This window comes from Lutzomyia longipalpis, chromosome 3 (genome assembly GCF_024334085.1).
Source record: "Lutzomyia longipalpis isolate SR_M1_2022 chromosome 3, ASM2433408v1".
Classification (NCBI taxonomy): domain Eukaryota; kingdom Metazoa; phylum Arthropoda; class Insecta; order Diptera; family Psychodidae; genus Lutzomyia; species Lutzomyia longipalpis.
The window spans coordinates 6962626-6985393 of NC_074709.1; the positions used below are offsets into that span (position 1 = coordinate 6962626).

General features: G+C 37.4%; 6 protein-coding genes across 29 annotated transcripts in view; 2 read left to right on the forward strand and 4 right to left on the reverse strand.

Annotated features, from left to right (window-relative positions):
- LOC129791722 (PDZ and LIM domain protein 3) overlaps window positions 1–4915 on the forward strand; it is a 29446-nt gene extending 24531 nt beyond the window's left edge. For 4 of the 24 annotated variants that reach the window (XM_055830032.1, XM_055830039.1, XM_055830051.1 and 1 more), the window contains 6 exons: window positions 3–149; window positions 280–324; window positions 1969–2060; window positions 2411–2458; window positions 3860–4010; window positions 4240–4915. In XM_055830032.1, the coding sequence (XP_055686007.1) occupies window positions 3–149; window positions 280–324; window positions 1969–2060; window positions 2411–2458; window positions 3860–4010; window positions 4240–4362 (606 nt within the window). In that variant the 3' untranslated portion in view covers window positions 4363–4915. Of the gene's footprint in view, window positions 1–2; window positions 150–279; window positions 325–1968; window positions 2061–2410; window positions 2459–3025; window positions 3810–3859; window positions 4011–4239 lie in introns of those variants that run through there. The other 20 variants (XM_055830035.1, XM_055830041.1, XM_055830047.1 and 17 more) reach the window with 6 other exon arrangements.
- A 145-nt stretch (window positions 4916–5060) lies between these two features.
- On the reverse strand, window positions 5061–9002 carry LOC129791731 (isovaleryl-CoA dehydrogenase, mitochondrial-like). The gene is made up of 6 exons (XM_055830066.1): window positions 8764–9002; window positions 8622–8701; window positions 8484–8557; window positions 8256–8413; window positions 7807–8185; window positions 5061–5579 (listed from the first exon to the last, which is right to left on the reverse strand). Exons 1-6 carry the CDS (start codon window positions 8884–8886, stop codon window positions 5146–5148), a joined length of 1248 nt encoding a protein of 415 aa, XP_055686041.1. The 5' UTR covers window positions 8887–9002; the 3' UTR covers window positions 5061–5145.
- Window positions 9003–9458: 456 nt separating this feature from the next.
- Window positions 9459–12469, reverse strand: LOC129791729 (isovaleryl-CoA dehydrogenase, mitochondrial-like). The gene is made up of 5 exons (XM_055830064.1): window positions 12277–12469; window positions 12131–12210; window positions 11989–12062; window positions 10504–10661; window positions 9459–10419 (listed from the first exon to the last, which is right to left on the reverse strand). The coding sequence occupies exons 1-5, from the start codon at window positions 12406–12408 to the stop codon at window positions 9607–9609; spliced, it is 1257 nt and encodes a 418-aa protein (XP_055686039.1). The 5' UTR covers window positions 12409–12469; the 3' UTR covers window positions 9459–9606.
- Window positions 12470–12768: 299 nt separating this feature from the next.
- On the reverse strand, window positions 12769–13774 carry LOC129791730 (proteasome subunit beta type-6). The gene is made up of 3 exons (XM_055830065.1): window positions 13630–13774; window positions 13246–13517; window positions 12769–13181 (listed from the first exon to the last, which is right to left on the reverse strand). The coding sequence occupies exons 1-3, from the start codon at window positions 13672–13674 to the stop codon at window positions 12824–12826; spliced, it is 675 nt and encodes a 224-aa protein (XP_055686040.1). The 5' UTR covers window positions 13675–13774; the 3' UTR covers window positions 12769–12823.
- On the forward strand, window positions 13453–15447 carry LOC129791728 (protein CLP1 homolog). Its single transcript, XM_055830063.1, has 2 exons — window positions 13453–14044; window positions 14111–15447. Exons 1-2 carry the CDS (start codon window positions 13673–13675, stop codon window positions 15278–15280), a joined length of 1542 nt encoding a protein of 513 aa, XP_055686038.1. The 5' UTR covers window positions 13453–13672; the 3' UTR covers window positions 15281–15447.
- A 1581-nt stretch (window positions 15448–17028) lies between these two features.
- LOC129791727 (alanine--tRNA ligase, mitochondrial) lies at window positions 17029–21898 on the reverse strand. The gene is made up of 5 exons (XM_055830062.1): window positions 20776–21898; window positions 19490–19629; window positions 17816–19325; window positions 17335–17634; window positions 17029–17274 (listed from the first exon to the last, which is right to left on the reverse strand). The coding sequence occupies exons 1-5, from the start codon at window positions 21640–21642 to the stop codon at window positions 17065–17067; spliced, it is 3027 nt and encodes a 1008-aa protein (XP_055686037.1). The 5' UTR covers window positions 21643–21898; the 3' UTR covers window positions 17029–17064.
- Between the last annotated feature and the right edge of the window lie 870 nt (window positions 21899–22768).

Below are 22768 nucleotides of genomic sequence, written 5' to 3' on the forward strand. Positions count from 1 at the left end.
AGCCTTACCGGACGACTCCACTGATCCTCCCGGGTGCCAAAGTCAAGAAGGACTCTGGGCCAACTGAATCTTACTTGAGGCATCATCCCAATCCTGCCATGCGGGCACCACCACAGCATGATTTCCAGGATGTGCTCATGAAACAAAAGGTATGAGCTTTGCGCCAAAATGGTGGGCGCTATGACCTCCATCTTGTTTTGTGATTAATTCATTCATCAAAATCAAAACGTTTTGTGTCCATTTTTGCCAATATTTTGCTTTCAACTTGCATTCTTAAAGGTGGCTGATACTATTCATCGAATTGTCGGAGATGATGGAACAAAGGTGGAAAAAGAAATAAAGCATTTTATGTGTTTTCTCCAGTGATCCTCTCACCTTAAGCCTCGCACAGATTAAGGATTTAAATCTTCAAGATTTTATCAGTTAATTTAATTAATTTGGATGAGCTCGTTAAGCCACAAAATTACAATTTAGGGCCATATATTTATATTTAAGAAGAGATTGAGGTAAATCCTTAATTAAATCTTGAAGATTAAATCCTTAATCTTTAAGGGGTATTCACATTCTATCTTTTTCATAAGTTTCCATCAAGGGGTGTACAACTTCGTTAATTTTGAGATTTCGTCTTGTTTTTTAAACTATTTTTTTCTTTAGTTAATAAAAAAAAAACCAAAGATCAATTTACTTTGAAAAAATCAAAGTATATGTACTAAATTGATTTATGATCTTTGAAAAATTCAAAGTATGTACTAAAACGACGAGGTTCGTATTTTGGATAAAAGATTTAAAACTTTAAAATTGATGTTACGTGTGAAGATAACAGAAATTGAGGGATTGATTTCAGAATTTTACACTATTTAGTACAATTAAATTAGTACTGTTTTCCATAGTTTTTGGCATTCTTAACATCTGTAAATAATAGTAAAAAATAAACATTTGAAAATGAAACTTTACAAATCTGTACTAAAAGTGAGTACTAAAAATTATTTACTATACGTATACGTGGTGCACTACAAACTTTGTAAAATGTACCACGGTATTTAAATTTTTATAATTTTAGTACAATATTTAGAACACATTAAGTATCAGCGATGTTTTATGGAACATTTTCAATTTTTCATTATAATTTGTAAACAAAAATTACTTTATTCATTCACAAAAGTCATCAGAACTAAACGTATTCTAAAAGAAATGTACTAATTCCGAGAAATCAGCAATAACATAAAATCCAATGAATTCATTATGTGAATTGAAACAAAAATAACTCTTCAATGAAAGATCAAAATAAACAAATTTCACGTTCAATCTTGTAATAAAGTGACACACAAATAAAACGTGTCAAGTTCAATTAAAATTAGTACATCCACTAACCGACACAAACCCTTTTTCATTAAAAAAAATACATTCGATTAGCTGTTTGCGATGTTCTTTGAAGAAGAAGAAAAAAACATACAAGCCAAAAATAAATTTGCATTTTCTGCGCAGAAATAAAGTTTTGTACTAAAAATAAATATTCAAGGTTTAGTTTGCCAACAAATCAATCAAATTTTCGTCTCAAAACAAAATTGTGTAACTTTGACGAGTTGTGTGGTGACTTAATTTGCCTCCTCTTTGTCATGGGGAGATTATGAAATTGAGGAATTTTGAAAATAAAAATAAATACGGCGTGTTCGGCAAAGGTTATGCACCCCTTGATTTTTCTCTTTAGTTTATCCCCGTCCATTGTTAATTTTCACTAATTTTCTCTCCTCAAACCTTTCAATATTTTTACTGGAAAGTTCTCTCGCAAAAAATAATCCAAATTGGGACAACCAAAATGACTTGAAAGTTCTCAAAAAAATTCTGCTTTTGCTGTATGAAAAATACTTCAAAGATTTATTTTCTTTTATTTCACAGCCAGGGGGTTAATAGCACGAGGAATTAATTGTTTTTGTTTTCTTTTTTTTTTTAAATTTTTGGAAAATTCAGGTTGTTCACAAGCAATTCAATTCACCAATTGGTCTCTACTCAAACGACAATATTGAGAAGACAATTCAACAGAGCTCCCCAAATTCTGTACCGTAAGTACATTTCCTGCATTTTCGTCAACATTTCCACACACATTTAGTTCTTAATATTTTTCCATTATTTTTTTCTTATGAAAGAAATTTCCCCTCGTCACTGTCGCTGTAATTTATTATTCACATTAAATCTTGTAGATTTTGTCGTCTTTCCCCCATTTTATGCATTCATAAAATCAAATTAAAATGTCTTTTCGTTGGATTTCATCAACTAAAATAGAAATCTTATTCAACTGTTCTCAATTTGAGAACTCCAAACTTCTCTCGAGTATTTAGCAGTGAAAATTTTGTAGCAAAAAAAAAGCAATTTTGAACAAAATAATTTGGTTTTTGTATTATCTATCTCTTAGATCGAATGGTTATATTCTCGATCGGCCGAAACCTACAAAAATTCAAGGGTAATCAGAGTCGTAAATCAAGACAATCACAATCATGATCTCATGTTTCAAAATTCATTTTCAAATTCAAGTAGAGTTTTTTCTATAGTTTTTGGCGTTTATTTTACTGAGATTGTGGTTAAAAAAAAAGTTGATTTTTATTTAGAATTTATTATTGCTTTGGAACAAAACCGCTTCACTCTGACCAAAAAAAAATGTGCATTCAAGAAAATAAGATCTCACTCAACCCATAGACTTTTTTCCCCATTCAAAACTCCCACACGTAGAAACTGAGAAAATGCATTTATTTAGATAAAAAAAATCTATTCGTTTTGTAGAAAATGCTTTAGAATCCCTAAAAAGGCATCTAAATGTACCAGCTCGTAGCAAATTGTTGTTTTAATTTTGAATGCAATCAAGAGAAACTAAAAAAAAAGAAAAACAAACTGTTCCTAACTCTCGCATCAATCACAAACTTCTGTAGTTTTGCACTTTTAGTTTTAGAAGTAAAAGTAGTTAATGGATAAAAAACACGTTGACAATAGCGGAATAATAGCAAAATGAACTTGACTACACAATTAATTGTAGAATTTTCATCGATCTTTCTTTTCTGAAACAAAAACAAAAAATTTTGGAGCAACAACAGCAACTTCAGCATCAGCAACCATCATCATCATATGTGTCCCCATACACACCCACTTCATACCCCACACAATCAAGTTTCTATCGTGGTTTTAGTGCTGTTAATGATGTCAGAAATAAAACTGTTCCCACTTACTACAGCCCATACAGCAACTAAAAAAAACTTATATCTGCTGTGATTGTCTCACTTTCTGTCTCTTTGTTTTTCCAAATGTGATTCGAGACATCAAGACTCGCTCTATTTCCTTCATTAATCTATCTTACATCCATCCTTTTAGCTGCGTTATTCTTTGTTGCTTCCACACTTAAATCTTCAAATATTTTGAAGACGCCAACCTAGACTGTTCCCAAATACCTAACATAACCCCATTTTAAAAACTCACAAAGACATTTTTGTTCGTTAAATGTTTCTAATAAATTCTACTATATTATTCTGTTATTGTGATGTTAAATAATTTGTTTATTTATCAAAACTTATATAATTAAACAAACAAAAAAATTGGTCTTTACTAATCCATCGAAAGAAAAACACTAGATAAGACTTGTGACAAAGTAAATGTCACCGTGTACGATGTTATTTGTTTTTTGAATTATCATACCATCCATTTAATCATATTAGAACGTTTTTTTTCTTGTTAGAAAATTCACTTTTTTTTTATTTAACTCTTAACACTCAATTGGGCACCTTTTTCTTTCTCTTTTTTTGTCGCTCCTCCATCCAAATCAAAAATATCAAAATCTCAATAAAAAATTATCAAACAAAAACTACCCGCAAAATAGCTACAAAAGGACCGTCCTCTTTGATCCGCTGAAAAGTGAAACATACAGAGCAATTCAGGAGGAATCTTACGATGTTGGGAATGCCCATGAGGTACCACAGCCGGTGCAAACTAAAGTTTTTCATCCTCAATCACGCGGAGTACCACAAAAGGTAAAATTATTGTTTTGTTTTATCTGTTCTCAAAATTTGTTTCTAAATGTAGCATTTTTTGGATTTTGAGAACATTTGAATATTTAAGAACTTTGAAAGCTATAAAAAATATTTCTTTATGTGTCTTTCATAGATTTTTTAAAGATAAAAATGAAAACTGTTTCCAAAAAATCATGCATAATTTCATGCTATTAACCCCCTGATTTTATTTTCTATTGAATTTCTTAAGAAACCAACTGCAACTTACCCGCCGGTTTCACCCACTTATGCTGTTGGGGACCCCAATGAGATCCACCAGAGTGGCTCCTTCAAGCGTCTCATGTTCAGCGTCCTCGGCGACACGTCCTACTGAAGCACCATAGCAAAGAAATCAATGAATTTTCTGCAAGATCGCGAGAAAAAAAGAAGCCAAAGAACATCAGAGAGAGAACAAAAAATATCGCAAAACTACCATTCACACTAAAATCAAATTTTTGCATTATTTGTGTAATTTTATGTGTGACGATATCAGAGAAAAAGGAAACAAAATATTATTGCTTAATTTATAAAATAAACTATACAAAAATTACGAGAAAATACTTATTTATACAATTAAAAGTTTCCTTTACAAAATATTCTATAAAAATTTAATTTTAGGAAAATATTTTTATTTGATTTTACTTTTTCTTTTCACGTTCATTTCTCTTTCGAGTGTAAAAATCTAGTCAATTTTATTTTGTGTAAAAAAAAAGTACGTTGATAAGGGAATCTTGCAGATTCAATTGGATTGTTGATTAACTTTATCACGACTACAGAAGAAAATAATTTTTTTTGTCTATAAAGATATTGCTTTTCAATGTAAATGAAAACAAAACTCAATGTGTAAAGTTGGAATCTAATAAAGAATTAATTAATTTAAAAGAAAATTGGGGGAGTCTTTGAACAAAATGGCGGATTGCAGCGTTGGCGCTCTTTTATAATTGTCAAGCTGTTGTTACTACTACGAAGATTATTTTTAGGTTAGGTTTGGTAAGAACGGGCTTTCCAAAAATGAAACAAGAACATTTGGTAAGTAAATAAAATAGATTTATTAGCTCTTATAGCCACAAAAATCTCAGATTAAGCAGATAGCCAATTACCTTGCTTAGCAGACTTGTTATTTGTATTCCCTGTTCAGAGTTCTACCAATAACAAGACGTCGAATTTCTGAAGTTCCTCCACCGATTTCAAAGAACTTTGCATCCCTCAGTAGTCTTCCTGCTGGATATTCATTAATGTATCCATTTCCACCCAATATTTGGACACAATCCAATCCCAATTTAGTTGCATTCTCAGCTGTGTAGAGCAAGACGCCTGCACAGTCCTTTGCATTAGCTATTCCTGCATCAACGGCACGTGCTGCGTTGTACAGGTAGCACCTAGAAGCCACCATAAGCGTATACATGTCAGCCATCTTGGCTTGGATCAACTGAAACTCTCCAATCCTCTGTCCGAAAGCCTTCCTCTGATGAGCATAGTCAAAAGCAACGTCACAGGCAGCTTGCATAATTCCGAGAGGTGTTGCAGCCAGAAGGAGACGTTCATAGTCTACACACAGAAAAATTTTTCGCATTTTGTGAATGCGAGTGAAATGGTTCGCAGTTTCAATCTGCGAGCCTCAGGTAGACTCGCACATTACTATTACGAGTCTATGGTAGATAGTTTCTTTCTCACTAACATTTGACAGGTTTTTTTTTGACAAGCTCCTTGTTTATTTTCAATTTGCCCGTTACCGCAATGCCTCATCTAAAGAACACTGACACGATTTTCTAGAGACGTGGTATATGAGATATTCAGTCCAGAAAACGTTTTTACACGTTTTTTTTCTGGTTTTCCTGCAACAAAAAAGCATTTTCATCATACACGTATGATTATGAGTCATTTTATAAAAGATGTTACACCATTGAAAGATTAACTTCTGCAAAAAGATTTCGTGACGACATGTCATAGGATAATCCATACCTTTTTCTCTTTTCGTCATTGAATAAATTCTTAATATATCCAATCATTTACAAAATTTTGCAAATATTTTTTTATAATTACAAAAAAAACCCAAAAATTATTTATAGAAAATTAAATTAAGCTGTTTTACGAAATCTTATGTCGCAAAGTGCTAATTTAAAATAACACGAGCTACTTTAGAAAGGATTTTCAGTCGGGATTTCGCCCTCAAATTCTTTTGACCGCCATCTTGCATACCAAACTATTATTGATTTTTTTAAATTCATATCCTTGATTCTACAAAATAGGGCTTTATAACGTTTCATAAGATCTATATTTTCCTAAATTAAAACAAATAAATTAACCCTTTAAGGTTTTTTGGGTCATACGCTGACCCAAACGTGAAACATTTTATTTTTTCAATTATTTATGAATGTAATTGTTTTTCCATGTTACAAATGCATCAAATTCACGCATAAGGGGTCAAAAAAGACGTTCTGAGTGAGAAAAGTCCTCTAAAAAAATTCATAGAATAAAAATCGCGATAAAAGAGCGCATGTTTCAATGTTTTTATGTTTCACGTTGGACGTTAAAGGGTTAATAATTAAAATAAAAAAAATAATATTCGCGTGAAAAACAAGTTTATGGTTATGGGAAATGTGAGAAACATCATCCAAAAAGCGTGGTTGTAAAATAAAATATTTATTTTACATTACATTTGTTGGAAAAAAGTTCGGATAAAATGGCGGCCATTTTTGAATTGCTTAAAAATTTTTATCTAAAATTGATCAACGTAACCATATTAATATACTTTCATATTTTACCATTAAGCTTATAATAAGCTTTAATATTTATGATCGGACATTTCGGTTTAGGATTGTTCGTCCGATTGACTTAAATTTTATTTTATAAAGTTAAATTAATGTCTTATGAAACATTGGGCCTTATTCAGCGACCAAGAAACCCTTGAAATTGGCTTGAAATCTTGAAATTTCAGTGCAAAATTCAAAGATTTCAAGGGTTTCTTGGTCGCTGAATTAGGCCCATTATCAAGTTAAATTAGTTTTTGACGATATTTTTTAAATATCCTTTCTAAAGTAGTTCAAGTTATCTTAAAGTAACCCTGCGACGTAAGATTTTGTAACACAGCCTTATTTAAGGGTCTATTAATTAACTTTTGTTTTTTTTTTTAATTATAAAAAATAATTCAAACTTTGAAAGTCATTATGAAATTATTTAATGACGAAAAAAGAAAAAGTATGGATTATCCTACGACATATCGTCATGAAATTCTGTTGCAGAAATTATTTTTTCTATGGTTGTGACATCCTTTAAAAAATATGCGAAAATTTATGTTTTCGAGAAGAAATTTTATTTTTGTGGACCTTTACATGAGATCAGATAATGATTTTTGGTGTTTTAATAGTTTTTCCAGATGAAAAATTAACAAAATAAAAATCATGTGTAAAATTGGTAATTCCGCCCAATTTCCGCGCGGCGCTAGTGTTTGTGAAAGAAACCTTTTAAATGTTTTTTCTGCTATAACATTTGCTTTCTTCTCGTCAATTTTATCAATTAATATTGTATTTTTATTTATCTATTTTGGGCAAATAATGCTATTTATGGAAGAAATATTGCTTTTAAATTGGTGTAAGTGATTTAGCAAATCAGTATTTATAGAATTCAATGTTCAATTTCGGTCCAATAAATGTGAAAATTTTCGAGAAATAGTGCGAATGAGTGCGAGTGAAATATTCGTATTTTGTCTATGTGAGTGGCCCACTCGCAAAAATTGACGATTTGACTGCCACTTTTTGTCATTTTTTTTCTGTGTGTAGGCCAGTCATCAGAACGTAGACACCCTTACCGTCTTCTCCTAAAACATTCTTCGCGGGAACTTTGCAATCTTCAAAGATTAATTCACCCGTACTACTGCCACGCATTCCCATTTTATCCAGTTTGCGTCCTCTTTTGAAACCTGGAAAATCTTTTTCAATTATAAAGGCTGTGATCCCATACTTTGGAGGACCACTGAAGTTTGTCTTAGCGTAGACAATAAGGGTATCTGCATCGGGGCCATTTGTAATCCAGAATTTACTTCCATTCAGGATGTAGTAGTCTCCCTTCTTCTCTGCACGAGTCCTCATAGAAACTACGTCGCTTCCTGCATTAGGTTCGCTCATCGCCAGAGCTCCCATGTGCTCGCCAGTACAAAGCTGGAGTAGATGATGAAGATGGTTAACAAAAAACGGTTAAACAGGTAAGTAGAAGCAAAAAGATCGTTACCTTTGGCAGATATTTCTCCTTCTGTTCCTCCGTTCCGAGACGCTTCAACTGATTCATGCATAAACTAACATTAGCAACGTAGGAATTGCTTATTGCTCCACTGGCTCGTCCGAGTTCTTCAATAACAATGCACTGATCCAGATAGGATCCTCCAGTTCCTAAGTAAGTCAGTTGTAATCATTCAAACTCCAGTAAATTCACTGAACTTAAAAAAAAACCGTTAGTTACCTCCATATTCTATCGGCGTTGTTACTCCTAGCAAACCAAGACTTCCGATCTTCTTCCAAAACTCCCGAAGATTTCTAAGAAAAGTGAATAAAAAAGCTACATGAAAAACAAACAAATCTATTAAGTGGCTGAACTTACTTGAAATTATCTTCCTTATCGATTTCTTGGGCGTACGGAGCTAATTCTTTTTGGAGAAAGTTGAAAACTGTTTGTCGGAGCTGATAAGTTTGAATTTATTTTTATTTTTTCAAAATGAAGGGAATTTCTTGTATAAACTCACCTGTTGCTGCTCACTATTCAATCCATAAAGATTCTCATCTATTGGATAATGTGCAATACTACGGAGAGGTGTCCTTAAGACGCCATTTTGTACTGCAGACCGAATGATATGTTTAAGAATCATGTTTTACGGGGAAAGTATTGCACTCAACTGCTGAAAAATATTTAGCTTGATTGGCAAAGACCCAAATCTACAAATTATACAAATATTTGATAAGAATATCAGCTGTTATCATAAGTCTATGCTGGAGGCAAGAAGTCTTCATAATAAACGTTGATAAGAGATTTTTAAATTGCCCACTTTACATTGTGGTGTGTTAATCCTTTCACCCCTTGCGAAAAGGTGGTGAATTGGGTGAATTAGTAGTGATTGCAACACCCCTAGCGGCAGAATCATTCTACATATAACCTATAGAACCGTCATTCAATTAAAAATTTTCCTTATCTGTTCTCCCGAATATTCTTTAATTTATTAGAAAGTTGTAACAGAAAGTAACAAATGAAAGACTTTTCATTGAATCCCAAAATCTTCTATTTATCGGTTATTGGTCCTTCCAGAAGAAAATTAGCACGGTTGGCTCAGTTGCTCGTTGGCCATGGATCCGTGCGGACGGACTCACCCCAAAAGTTCTGAATCGTAGTACCTGGCTATGACAGTGGTATCTCATTGTCAAGTAATTTACAAAAGAAAGAAAATTCAACAAAATTAGGTTTTATTTGAACCAAAATAACCTCACTTTATGTATAAATTTTAATCACAACGTTCACCTTTGCCTACAAAATCATCATAAATGCAAGCAATAAATGCAAATGGGCAATTGGGTACAATTTGGTTCGAGCATCATCACTTGTACTCATTATTGAGGGTTCTACCGATAACCAAACGACGAACTTCTGATGTTCCCGCTCCAATTTCATACAGTTTTGCATCTCTCATGATCCTTCCGGCTGGATATTCATTAATGTATCCATTTCCACCCAAGATCTGGATGCAATCCAATCCCAATTTAGTTGCATTCTCAGCTGTGTACAGGATTACTCCGGCACAATCTTTGGCATTGGCTGTACCAGCATCAACGGCACGGGCTACGCTGTACAGGTAGCACCTAGAAGCCACCATAAGCGTATACATGTCGGCCATTTTGGCTTGGATCAGCTGAAACTCTCCAATCCGCTGTCCGAAAGCCTTCCTCTGATGAGCATAGTCGAAAGCAACATCACAGGCAGCCTGCATAAGACCAACTGGACCTGATGCAAGAAGGAGACGTTCATAGTCGAGACCCGACATCAGGACATAGACACCTTTTCCTTCCTGCCCGAGGATATTCTTCGCGGGAACTTTGCAATCTTCAAAGAATAATTCTCCCGTATTGCTTCCACGGATTCCCAGTTTATCCAATTTCTGACCAACTCTGAAGCCAGGAAAGTCCTTCTCAACAATAAATGCAGTTATTCCGTGCTTTGCTGGACCACTGAAGTTTGTCTTGGCGTAGACAATGATTGTATCTGCATCGGGGCCGTTTGTAATCCAGAATTTGCTTCCATTCAGGATGTAGTAGTCTCCCTTCTTCTCTGCACGAGTCTTCATGGAAACTACGTCGCTTCCTGCATTAGGTTCGCTCATAGCCAGGGCTCCCATGTGCTCTCCGCTGCAAAGCTAGAAGTTCAAAGTTTTGTTAGATTATTTGTTGCATTGAGGGAATTTCGTTGGATTATTCTGAGAATTGGTCGAATTAGTCACCTTTGGGAGATATTTCTCCTTTTGCTCGTCCGTTCCGAGACGTTTCAACTGATTCAGGCATAAACTAACGTGAGCACCGTAGGATAGTCCTATAGCACCACTCACTCTGGAAATCTCTTCGTAAACAATGCACTGATCCAGATAACTTCCTCCAGTTCCTGGAAAGGATTTTTTTGTTAATTGTAATTCTAATTTTATTGTTAGATCATAAGAATTTTAGTTCTTTAAAGTGTGATGTTAACTTTTACTGACCTAACGTAATTTGTTACCTATTAGTTTTACTACTTATATTCTTTTTATCATAAGTGTTAGGGATAAGAAATTTAAGTACTTTCCTTCTTCTCTGTTGTCTGCGCATCTTGACATTTTATTTGTTTGTTAAACTTCTTATAGGCATACGAGGTAAATTGTCGCTTCGCTCCAATTTACCTCGCCCCGCTTCGCGGGGATTTGTTGCGCTTCGCGCAAATTTTATATAGAGAAAATAATTGAGATGAAAAAAGTCCAATAGAAAATGTATTCGTTGGTAAAAACCGCATGGTATCAGTAGTCTCTGTACCAAATTTCATCACGATCGGACCAACGGTGTAGAAATGCATAAATGAACAGGAACGAAATTTTAGAGAGACCTTTCTTTATTATATAGATGGGCCACACAAAAAATCTCCAACAGATATTTCAAAGGGAAAAAGTGAATTTCACACAACATTTATGGCGCCGAATTCAAAAAGTAGTCAAAAAATCGTGATTTTTATATGGGGGCTATGTGAAGGGGGGCTCTGGGGGGAAAATGAATGCCGTTGGTAAAAACCGCCTGGTATCAGTAGTCTCTGTACCAAATTTCATCACGATCGGACCAACGGTGTAGAAATGCATAGATGAACAGGAACGAAATTATAGAGAGACCTTTCTTTATTATATAGAAGAAGATGGGCCACACAAAAACCTCCAACAGATATTGCAAAGGGAAAAAGTGAATTTCGCACAACATTTATGGCGCCGAATTCAAAAAGTAGTCAAAAAAGCGTGATTTTTATATGGGGGCTATATGAAGGGGGGCTCTGGGGGGAAAATGAATGCCGTTGGTAAAAACCGCCTGGTATCAGTAGTCTCTGTACCAAATTTCATCACGATCGGACCAACGGTGTAGAAATGCATAGATGAACAGGAACGAAATTATAGAGAGACCTTTCTTTATTATATAGATTGTAAAATTTTTATTAACTTTTTTTATGAATGAAATTGTTTTATTTTATTGTTGTTGATTAAATCCTTTCAACCTTCAAGTTCAAGACGCCAAGATTTGGCAGACCAGGCTAATTAATTATTAAATTAATATTTTAATAAATAAAAAATAGATTTTTTTGTTAACTTTTTTCAGTTACTTTAGATTAGAGTTTATCGTCCTTGACCTCCTAAGAAATATTCTTAAGTTCATAGCTTAAGTTTTTTTTTCAAACATCTCATTAAATTTATTCTAATTACCTCCATATTCCGTTGGAGCTGAAATTCCCAAAAGTCCCAGTTCTCCGCTCTTCTTCCAGAACTCCCGGAGGTTCCTGCAAAAAGCAAAAAATCTCCAATAAACCCCCATCTTCTCTTAAAAGAAGTGTAACAAGAATCCTACTTGAAATTATTCTCCTTATCAATCTCCTGAGCATATGGCGCTAATTCCTTCTGCAGGAAGTTGAAGACAGTCTGCCGGAGCTACAAAAAACGTTCCCAAGATCAAGATCATTTCCCACGATCGAGAGATTAAGGTTAGAGACTCACTTGTTGCTGTTCTGTACTCAATCCGTAGAGATTTTCATCAATCGGGTAGTGCGACATGCAACGCAGTGGTTGCCAGGATGTCCGGAGGACACGCTTCTGCACTGCGGACCGCAGGATATGCCTCAGAGCCATTGTTCTTTGTGGAGGAGATCACTTTCACTGTCAAGTGTGGCGCACAGGCTGATTACGTCACAACTTTACGTAATCCCGCCTTATCAGAGCCACCACAAGTCTTGTGTATTTCATCAAAACAGACCAATACATGGAAAGATTGTGACTGGGGGGTACTGATAAAGAGACACACGATGGGAACCTGTTGAAATTTGGGAAGAAGCAGGTGTTGGAGGGAATAAAATGGAGGGTAGTCACTGCCTAACCTCACTTTTTTCGAATTCGGCGGTAAAATCTTGCGCTTGCAGCGCCCTCATCTTCAATTCTTCTTTGATCTTCCCGGACAAGTTTTGTGGATGAAGAATTTGAAAAGAAAATCTCTTTAATATTAAAAATCTCCCATTTATTCTTTCATTTCCACAAATACAATGCTAATTTATGTAGAAATCGCCATTGGGGTGGCCTGGGGTTGAGCTGCTGCTCCATCTTGATTTGCAAAGAATACCCGGCGCTCCACACCGTCCTTCGTGATTATCCCAATGCGACAGACACCACCGGAACTCCCATCGTGGTGCATAGCGTGAAAGATGGTCTTCTTGACAAACTCCACGCATTCCTCTTGTTCCATATTCTCCTTGAAGTACTCCTTGATAAAGCCATACACGTAGGAGCTTCCGGAACCCCCAATAGTGACCTTATCACGCACGCACATACCCCCCAAGGGGATGGAGTACACCTGGCCACCGTGACGCTTATCCCAGCCAGCCACAATGATCCCTGCAACGAGTTCATCTCTGTCCGGAAAGGGATTTAATTTGCAAAAGATCTTCCGGAAAGTGAAAAAAAATCATTTCTTACCTGTAGTTGTAGCAGTACTTCTTGAATTCTGCTGCTGCTTCCGACACAAGAGGTTCCTCTCCTGTTTGATTCTCATGGAAATTCAAGGAATAGGCTACAATGCCAGCAATTGCCTGGGTATCAGCAGCTGAACCACTGCGGCAGCAGTAAATGTGATCGGTAATCTTGGTCAATTTATCCGTCACTCTGTTGGCTACATAAGTGCCAGTACTGGTACGAGAATCAGCCCCAATAATTACACCATCCTTGAACTCCACAGCCATGATGGTGGTCTGCAAGGGAATCAGAATTTTAACATCCGGAAGGGTTGAATGGGTTGAATGAGACATTCCTGAAGATTTCCCATTTTCTCATGAAAAACTCATAAATTCATTGAATACTCACCCCAGTGCTGTGCTTGGCAGTCATCCAATCATTTCCAAAATCCATGGTGAGACTTTTAGAAGGAATTTCACGAGATTTGGGAGGAAAATTCAGAGAAAATTACAAAGCAAAATTGTTTTGGGGAATTTTTGAGGTTAGTTTTGCAATGACAAAGCTCCTTTCGTCTTCGTGTGCGATCGGCTGCATTCGGAATGAGGTCGTCCACGTACGTGTTGAAGAAAAACTTCAGCATGGTCAGTGTTTGTTTACATTCTCAATCGAGATCAAAACATTTTATTTCTTTTGGAAAGAAAATCAGGAAAAATCATTGCAAAGAATGTCAAACGACACACAAGGTTCTGAAGAGTTTAAACTTGATGTAGACTGTGAGTTGAGGTTTGAGATTGAGAGTAAGGATGAGAAAGTAACAGTTGAGGTGAGTTTTAGGTGCAACATAACCTCAAATAAATCAAAATAATCATGAAAAATTCTTCCTTTTCAGCTTGTTTCTGGTCATGCGGAGTTGTTTGGGACGGAATTAGTAAAGGGCAAGCCGTATGAGTTCACGACGGGAGCTAAGGTGGCAATTTTCACGTACCACGGATGTACATTGAAGCTCCGCGGGAAGACAGATGTGAGCTATGTGGCGAAGGAGACACCAATGATTCAGTACTTGAATTGCCATTCTGCACTTGAGGATATGCGCGCCAGAGCTGAAGATGACGGCACTAATGGGCCCATTGTGATGATTGTGGGGCCAACAGATGTGGGAAAGACCACCCTGTGTCGTATTCTCCTAAACTACGCCGTGCGTCAGGGCAGGAGTCCATTGTACGTCGATCTGGACCCGGGACAGGGTAGTATTTCCATTCCGGGAACCATTGGTGCGCTATTGGTTGAACGTCCGGCCACAGTGGAGGAGGGATTCTCACAGAAAGCTCCCCTGGCTTACCATTTTGGCCACAAATCCCCTGGGGATAATGATGTCCTCTACCAGGCACTCATGTCAAAGCTGGCGGAAGTTGTTCTGGACGCTCTGAAGGCCAACAAACGTGCCAAAGTTTCCGGAGTTGTCATAAACACTTGTGGTTGGGTTAAGGGAGCCGGGTACAGGCATCTCGTGCACGCTGCCAAGGAATTTGAGGTTGGAGCTGTGTTTGTGATCGATCAGGAACGCCTCTACAATGAACTCCTCCGTGATATGCCGAATTTCGTGAAAGTTGTCTTCCTGCCCAAAAGTGGTGGCGTTGTGGAACGCAGCAAGGCAGCACGTGCTGAGAATCGTGATCTACGCATCCGGGAATACTTCTACGGCAACAAATCTCCACTCTACCCCCATTCGTTCGATGTGAAATTCAGCGAGATGAAAGTCTTCAAAATTGGCGCCCCATCGCTTCCGGATTCGTGCATGCCGCTCGGGATGAAGGCAGAGGACAATATGACAAAGCTGGTGGCTGTGCAGCCGGGACTGAATTTGCTGCATCACATTTTGGCCGTTAGTTTTGCCGAATCCGCCGAAGATGATGTGATTCAGACAAATGTTGCGGGATTCGTGTGCGTTGGGCAGGTGGATATGGAGCGACAAGTTGTGACGATACTATCACCCCAACCACGACCACTTCCAAATACAATTCTTCTCTTCTCTGACCTACAATTTGTCGATAATCACTGATTTAGAAAACTTCAGTGACCTTGAAATGTGGATAAAAATCGAATAAGATGGATTCATAAATCAACCTGAATTTCCTGGTTCATTTATTTTGTTGCAAAGACTAATTTTATTGTACAAATAGTTAATATTTTATGAAATTGAGTAAATAAAATGAATTAAAAAGTGAATTTGAGTCTTTTCTGGGGATTTTTTGGAGGCGATGGGAATTTTCCTGTGTTTAATTCAAAGTTTTGTTAACCATCTGTATGCCATGTTTGAAAAGTTCGTACTGCCAAGAAGGGGTATGTGACTGACCACAAAAGTTTTTCGCAAATTAATTAAATTCGTTATTGATAATTACCAGGGGGTGTTTTTCTGAATGAAAATCTTCGGATTATTCGGTAGATTCGCCTATATATTAGGCAAAAAACTATAACTTTTAAACATTTCACGTATTATAGACGTACCTAAATGTTTGTTTGATTTTTTTTAACTTGGTTTCAAAAGAACGATTTTTTTTTAAGAAAAAGGGAGTCTAAAATCGTCGTAAAAGGAGTTGATGTGAGAATGTACGAAGGATGATCCTCTATCGCAGAACAATTTTAACCCATCTCATCTTGTAGGGGAACATAAAAAATAGAAGAATCGCGAGAGAAACTCCCCAATATCCACTGGGATCACATAGAAAAGTGCAGTGAAAGTACAGTCCGGGAAAACATAACCTCAATTTTGGAACACCATTGAAATGAATAGGAAGACCTTTATTATGTTCGACCAGCGTGGCATCGGGACCTCTTGAGCTTCTTTATAACCTTCCCAACCTTTCCTGCCTACCCGGATGAAGATTTGAATGATTTTTGCTTTACAACTTTTGTCTTTCCGGACTTCTCGTTGTTGAGTTTTTTTTTCTTTTGGAGTGTCGGAAGTTTTTGAAGTCCGGAAAGACAAAAGTTGTAAAGCAAAAATCATTCAAATCTTCATCCGGGTAGGCAGGAAAGGTTGGGAAGGTTATAAAGAAGCTCAAGAGGTCCCGATGCAACGCTGGTAGAACACAATGAAGTTCCTCCTATTCATTTAAATGTTGTTCCAAAATTGAGGTTATGTTTTCCCGGACTGTACTTTCACTGCACTTTTCTATGTGATCCCAGTGGATATTGGGGAGTTTCTCTCGCGATTCTTCTATTTTTTATGTTCCCCTACAAGATGAGATGGGTTAAAATTGTTCTGCGATAGAGGATCATCCTTCGTACATTCTCACATCAACTCCTTTGATTCCCTAAGTTCGGGAAACTTCAAAGATATTCTGTGTTAGGTGGATAATATCAAAAACTCCACAGTTCCGAGAAAACTCTAATTAACTATTTATGAAGAATATTGATCAAAATTCACAAATATTTGCAAATATTTTCTAATTTTTGCCAATATTCGCCATGATTCGGATGATTCGCTAAGATTCGTCAAGATTCGCGAAGATTCGCTAAAAATATCTAAAGATTCGCCAGATAAACACCCCTTGCTAATTACTAAAAGATTATGAAAATGGAGTTATTAAGCGTCGCAAAATTGATTTGTAGTAATTCCTAGAAGAGCTATCTCCTTCTCTTAGCATTCATTTGATTTTTTTAATGGTGGACTGTGAAATGAGCTATGAAAAAAAAATCAAAATGGAGGAAAATTTCGAAAATTTCAATGAAAATTTAAATATTTCACTAATAGTTCCCCCTGAAAATTGCCCATGAATGGAATTTTCGAAGAATAAAACAAAATAATTACAAATTGCAACAACTTTTTTTTATTGATAACGATCAGCGTGGCATGAATTTGGAAGCATAATCCCGGGCAAAAGTGAGGGCAGTTTCCAATTGAGTATCAACGGCGGAGAATTTAATTTTCTTTCCCTTCATATTGCACACGAGGGCCCCATCTTGTCCCTTTGGAGCAGCATAGGATGAATTGAATACTTGAGCTACCTCCCTGACCCACTGTTCTGCAGTGAATTCCTTCGTAATGAATCCCTGTGGAGATAGAAATTATTAAAAAAAAATCTTTGTAAATTAAGGAATTTACAGGCTTGCCTTCGGTATGCAGCAGCGAGCTTTAATTTCCCCTCCAGTGAGGGATATGACTAAAATTGGTCGATCTGGGCACAATCTCGTGGCTTTTGACAGTGATACGCTCTCCATGAGTGATGCACTGGACAGGAAGTGAACGATAAAGGGACTTAAATGTGGAGGATTGTCATCCAGGACATTCTTCATCTCAATCTCAATGAATTCCTTGAGAGATTCTCGCGTAACGGTGCGAATCTTCCTAGCAATATTGTTGAGAATCTCCAGGGATGTCACTTTGACTGTGTGCGGGATTGTGAGATTCTCCTGCAAAGAGATAACTCCATCATCATTTACACAAATTTCTAACCTAAGATATTCAAAATAAATTCAGTACAATTTTGATTTTCTGTCTCATTCATCCCCATTGAATGTAATGGTAAAAATGTTAGGTTAGAAATCCGGAAAAATTGGACAAACGAATAATTGCCGTGAGAGCTGAACTTACCTGAAATCCATGCTGGAGGACATTTTTGAGACGATGCACCCTCGCTTCCAGATGCTCTATTTGCTGCTTCCCCGTTTCCAGATCCCTCTGAATCACCTGAACATCCTCACTCATTTGTCTTCCCGTTTCCTGCGCCTTAATGGCCGCCTTCCCCGCCACGCCTGACACAACGTACGACACACGCCCAATGGATTTAACATTTGTTATGCAGAACTCCTCGAGTTCCCTCGTATTCCTCGCATGGGTACCACAGCACAGCTCCCGGGATGTGAAATCACCTCCTTTGTGAACAATTTCAACGAGCCTAAGCCCACGATCCGGATAAATTTCTCCCGGAACCATTGTCACCTCTTGATTGCGCCTCAGAAGTTCCTGCGCATCAATGGTGCTGATCTCCAGGGGAATCTCATTCACAATGGCAGATCTTACGACACCTTCAACCTTTTCCAAACTCTCCACATCCAGCTTCTTCTCACCATACACCCCAAATTCCATCTTCATGCCCGAACTCATCACGGAACTCGATCGTTGATAGACAACCCCATCTGTGATCTTCCGGACGGCTGCATTGAGAAGATGCGTGGCGGTGTGATGGAGAATATTCCCCGAACGTGCTTCGGTATTTACATTTAGAACTATTTTGTCACCAAGACCAATTCTAGCACCATTTTTCCACACAATGGCATGTAGGAGGTGATTCTGGGCATTCTCAACTCCCCTTATGAGCATCTCTGTCCCATCTGCCAGGGTACACGTCCCAAAATCCCCCTCCTGACCACCACTTTCCACATAGAAATTACTCCTATCAACTGCAATTGCCACAGTCTCACCATCTGGAAGTTCCTTCACTTCCTTCACACAGTCTCGATCAACCAAAATTGCCAGGACACGCGCCTCCACCGCTGGAACACGATACACATGGTGATCCCTATCATATGAATACTCGTATTTGGGCGTTGTATCCGTTTCGGGGATCTTTGCCAGATCCGGAAGGATTTTCTGTGATCCCCTGCGGGAGAGAAGTGTCTTCCGCTTTGCCACACGGAGGTGCTCCTCAAAGGCTCTCATGTCAATGTGGAGCTTCTCGAGGCACGCCAAGTGTTCCAGTGTGTCTCGATCCAATCCATATGTGCTGTAGAATTTGAAGAGCATATCACTCGGGACAATGGGAAGCCCACTGCTGGCCACTTTGAAGTGCATTTTGTGCTTCTGCAGCTCCTCAAAAGCCAAAACAAATCCCGGGGAATCGAGTACATCCAATTCCTCGAGATGCGGGAAATCTCTGATGAGTTTCTTCACATCCTGACTACTAGACTGACGAAGATGATCAAAAATCTCCCCTTCATGCCTGACAATTTGCAGTACATCCCCCAGACGACTCTGCATTTCGGGGTAAGTGTCCCCGAGAATTTCTGCCACGCGCGGAATCACCTCATCCAGGAGACGCTTCTGACAGAAGGATCGCTCCGAGATGAGGAGGGTCCGTCTGAGGATTCTCCTCAATCTGTGACTATTAGATTGTACAAAAGAAAGCAACGTTAAATCGTTATTTTTTGAAATTGAAATTCTTTGTTTTTTGATAATTTGACAAGCAACATACACACGAAAGACACACGAACACTTCCGAACAAGCATTATACGTCATGCATTTGACATTTGCAAATGTCATCTTACTTCTGATCCGGTATCATCCCATCCGCTAAACAGGCTAGAATCATGCGGGAATGATCAGCTATTATCCGATAGGCTGTATCCAGGTGATATGAGGCAGCTGTGGCAGAAAAAGCGCCCCTATATGGATCACATTTGGCGGTCTAAAGTGAGAATAAAATTCCAGAAATTCAATTTATTCAAAAAAGAAAAAAAACGTCAATTGAGCGGGAATTTATTGGCAGTGATTTGGTCATTGTACGAATAAATACGTATTAAAAGGCAGTGAAAAAGCTTTAATTGAAGGCCACCGCGGGCAGCAGGGGTGTAGCCAGAAACTTATTTAAGTGGATATTTAAGTACTTAAAAGTCAAAGTTTATCAGGTTTATGCAGATTGAGATTGAATTAACAATCAAATAGGCAAGTTTTGTAGAATTTGTGCAATTCTAACGTTTGACGTTCCTTTTTTTTTTAAAGTTGGACATTTATTTTTTAACATTTGACGTTGATTTTATAACACTTGGCGTTTTTTTCTGTCGATTGACGTTTCTTTTACTTACAGTTTTCTATTTATTCTCTAATGCTTGACGTTTCTTTTAAAACACTTGACGTTTCTTTTTCATCATTTGACATTTATTTTTCTGAAACTTAACGTTAATTTCAATAGCTTTGACCATTCATTTCGAGCTCTTGACAATTTTTTTCAAACGATTGACTTTTTTTTTAACGTTCATTATTTATTTTCAAATGCTCCACACCACAGTCTTTTCTAACGTTAAGTTAGCAGTTTATGAATTCCTACTGGTTGACGTTTCTTTTCTTACGATTGATGTTTCTCTTTAAATTTTTTTTTGATTTTTTTCCTTATACTTTACGCTTATTTTCTAACGTTTTTTTTAACTGTCTACATTCTTGAGGTGTTTTAGATGGTTTTAAACACCTAAATACCTTTCCCGGCTACGCCCCTGGTGGACAGCGGTATTCCAGGAATTAATTTGCGTTTCGTATAAAGCTCAACACAAACTTGCATTTTGAACTCTTTGATAATTTTTCTTTAATCTCATTTGGACGAATTATTGTGAGCCATTGATGATAAGTAATTTTATAGGGAGATAGCATGATTAGAGTTAATTGTTTATGAGTTTTCTTTACGTTTTTTTTTGTGGGCAAAGGTGTGTCTATTTTTGGAATGCTTTCATGCAAATTTCAAAAAGATTATTTTGCGATTTTTTTAATCAAAATTTTACGTTGTCCGTTCAAAGGTTATTTTGCAATAAAATAATTTAAGAAAAAAAATGTTTTTACTTACATTTTCAATGGCTCGGAAAAGCGGTGTGAAGAGATCTGTGTCGTAGTTACTCCTACATCCCTGCTGAATAGCTACAAGGCGCTCAAAGCCCATCCCTGTGTCCACATGCCTCTCAGGGAGGCTGGACATTGTTCCATCCTCCTCACGATTGTACTGAATAAAGACAATATTCCAGAGTTCTGTGAGATCTGCCAGACCAAGATTAACCGACAGCGCTCTATTCTCCCCCCTGAGTGTGTGATCAATGTGGATTTCTGTGCATGGACCACATGGCCCTGTCTGACCCATTTCCCAGAAATTCTCCTCCATCCCAAAAGGAAGAATTCTCTCAGCCGGCACTCCGATACTTTGCCAAATTTCCCGGCATTCCGTATCAGCCGGTAGGCCGAGACGCTCATTCCCGCCAAAGTACGTAACATAGAGGCGCTGGGGATTGATCCGGAGTGGTCCAGTAATGAGTGACCACGCCATACGACAAGCTTCCTCCTTGAAGTAATCCCCAAAAGACCAATTGCCCAGCATCTCGAAGAATGTGTGATGATACCCATCTGTTCCCACAACATTCAGATCATTGTGCTTCCCGCCAACACGGATGCACTTCTGACTGTTCGCCACGCGCCTCTGTGGGGGTGCCTCACGTCCCAGAAGGACACCCTTGAATTGATTCATGCCGGCATTCACGAAGGGCAGCGTGGGATCACAGAAGGGTACAACGGGACTGGAGCGGATGAAGCTGTGGCGGTTGGTGCTGATGAAGAAATCCAGGAATTGCTGTCGAACATACTTGGCCGTGGCTGTTTTCCCGGACACCCCACTGGTGTAGTGCCGCCGGAACACGTCACACACTCTTCTACTATTTACTTGCATTGCTCACGCACGGAATATATTTGCAGCACACAAAAATAAACACACCGTGCCCCGGTGCCATTGAGGTTACGTCACATGCTCAACAACTTCGAAAATAAGGGGGGAAGAAGTTGTTGAAAGTTTCAGGTGAATATTTCGGGAATTTATGTAAAAAAAGAGATTCTTTTCATTTTGATCTTGATCGCGTATTTTTCAGAACTATTTAGGAAACGAAACTTTAGGAGGCGAAAATTAATTTTGACAGCCCGCCACGCCATTCACAACCGCCATCTTCAAAAGGAAAACAGACGCCAAGTGAAAATTTAATTTATATCCCAGTTTTCTCTCGTTTTTCTTATTATTTAGTTGTGAATTTACTGAAAATAGTTAGAACTAAACATAGTGCAGCTTTCTTGCGTAACAGATTGGCCGAATCAAACCTAATAAACAACAGTGATGGAAGAATAAAAATTTCAAAATGTCGTAAAAGAGTACATCCGATGTGACGCTAACCAATACCTGACTGAATTATGAAATTGCTACTGGTCCTACAGCTGGTCGTACACCTTGTCTTCCCACTCTTTTTGTATTATTCACTACAAATAGGTGATATCAATTCTTAGGATTCTGTTTGCTCGCTGCCTTGCTTATTTGTCACAGCTATTGTTTTTGACTGTAGAAGATAAAAAATGAGGGTTTTCTGTGTTAGTCGTATAGGAGGTCCAGAAATGCCGAAAAAACGGTTTTTAACACTTGGAGGACTTTACTGGTTATCACTGCCAATTCGACTTTTTTAAACCGCCATAGATTAAAATCTATCCACCTTATCTTGATAATTTCTACATCTATGTGTATGCGGATTCAAATACAACAAGTTCGTCAAAAGAAAATCCGGAAACACGTTTTCTTTATAATTGAAAATTAAGCTCAAAGTTTGAGGTTAGAAATTCGAGTCCTCCAAGTGTTAAACAAAAAGTAAAGAAGATACGATGCTCACGATGTTTTAGATTTATGTTTTATTATTTTATTTCTTTGGAAAAAGAATATTGATCACAAAATCGCAAAAAATCAGTTATAACGATGATTTTTGTCTCTGTCTGAGGTCGTATTTTCACAAACAAAAATTATACATTTTACAATATTTTAT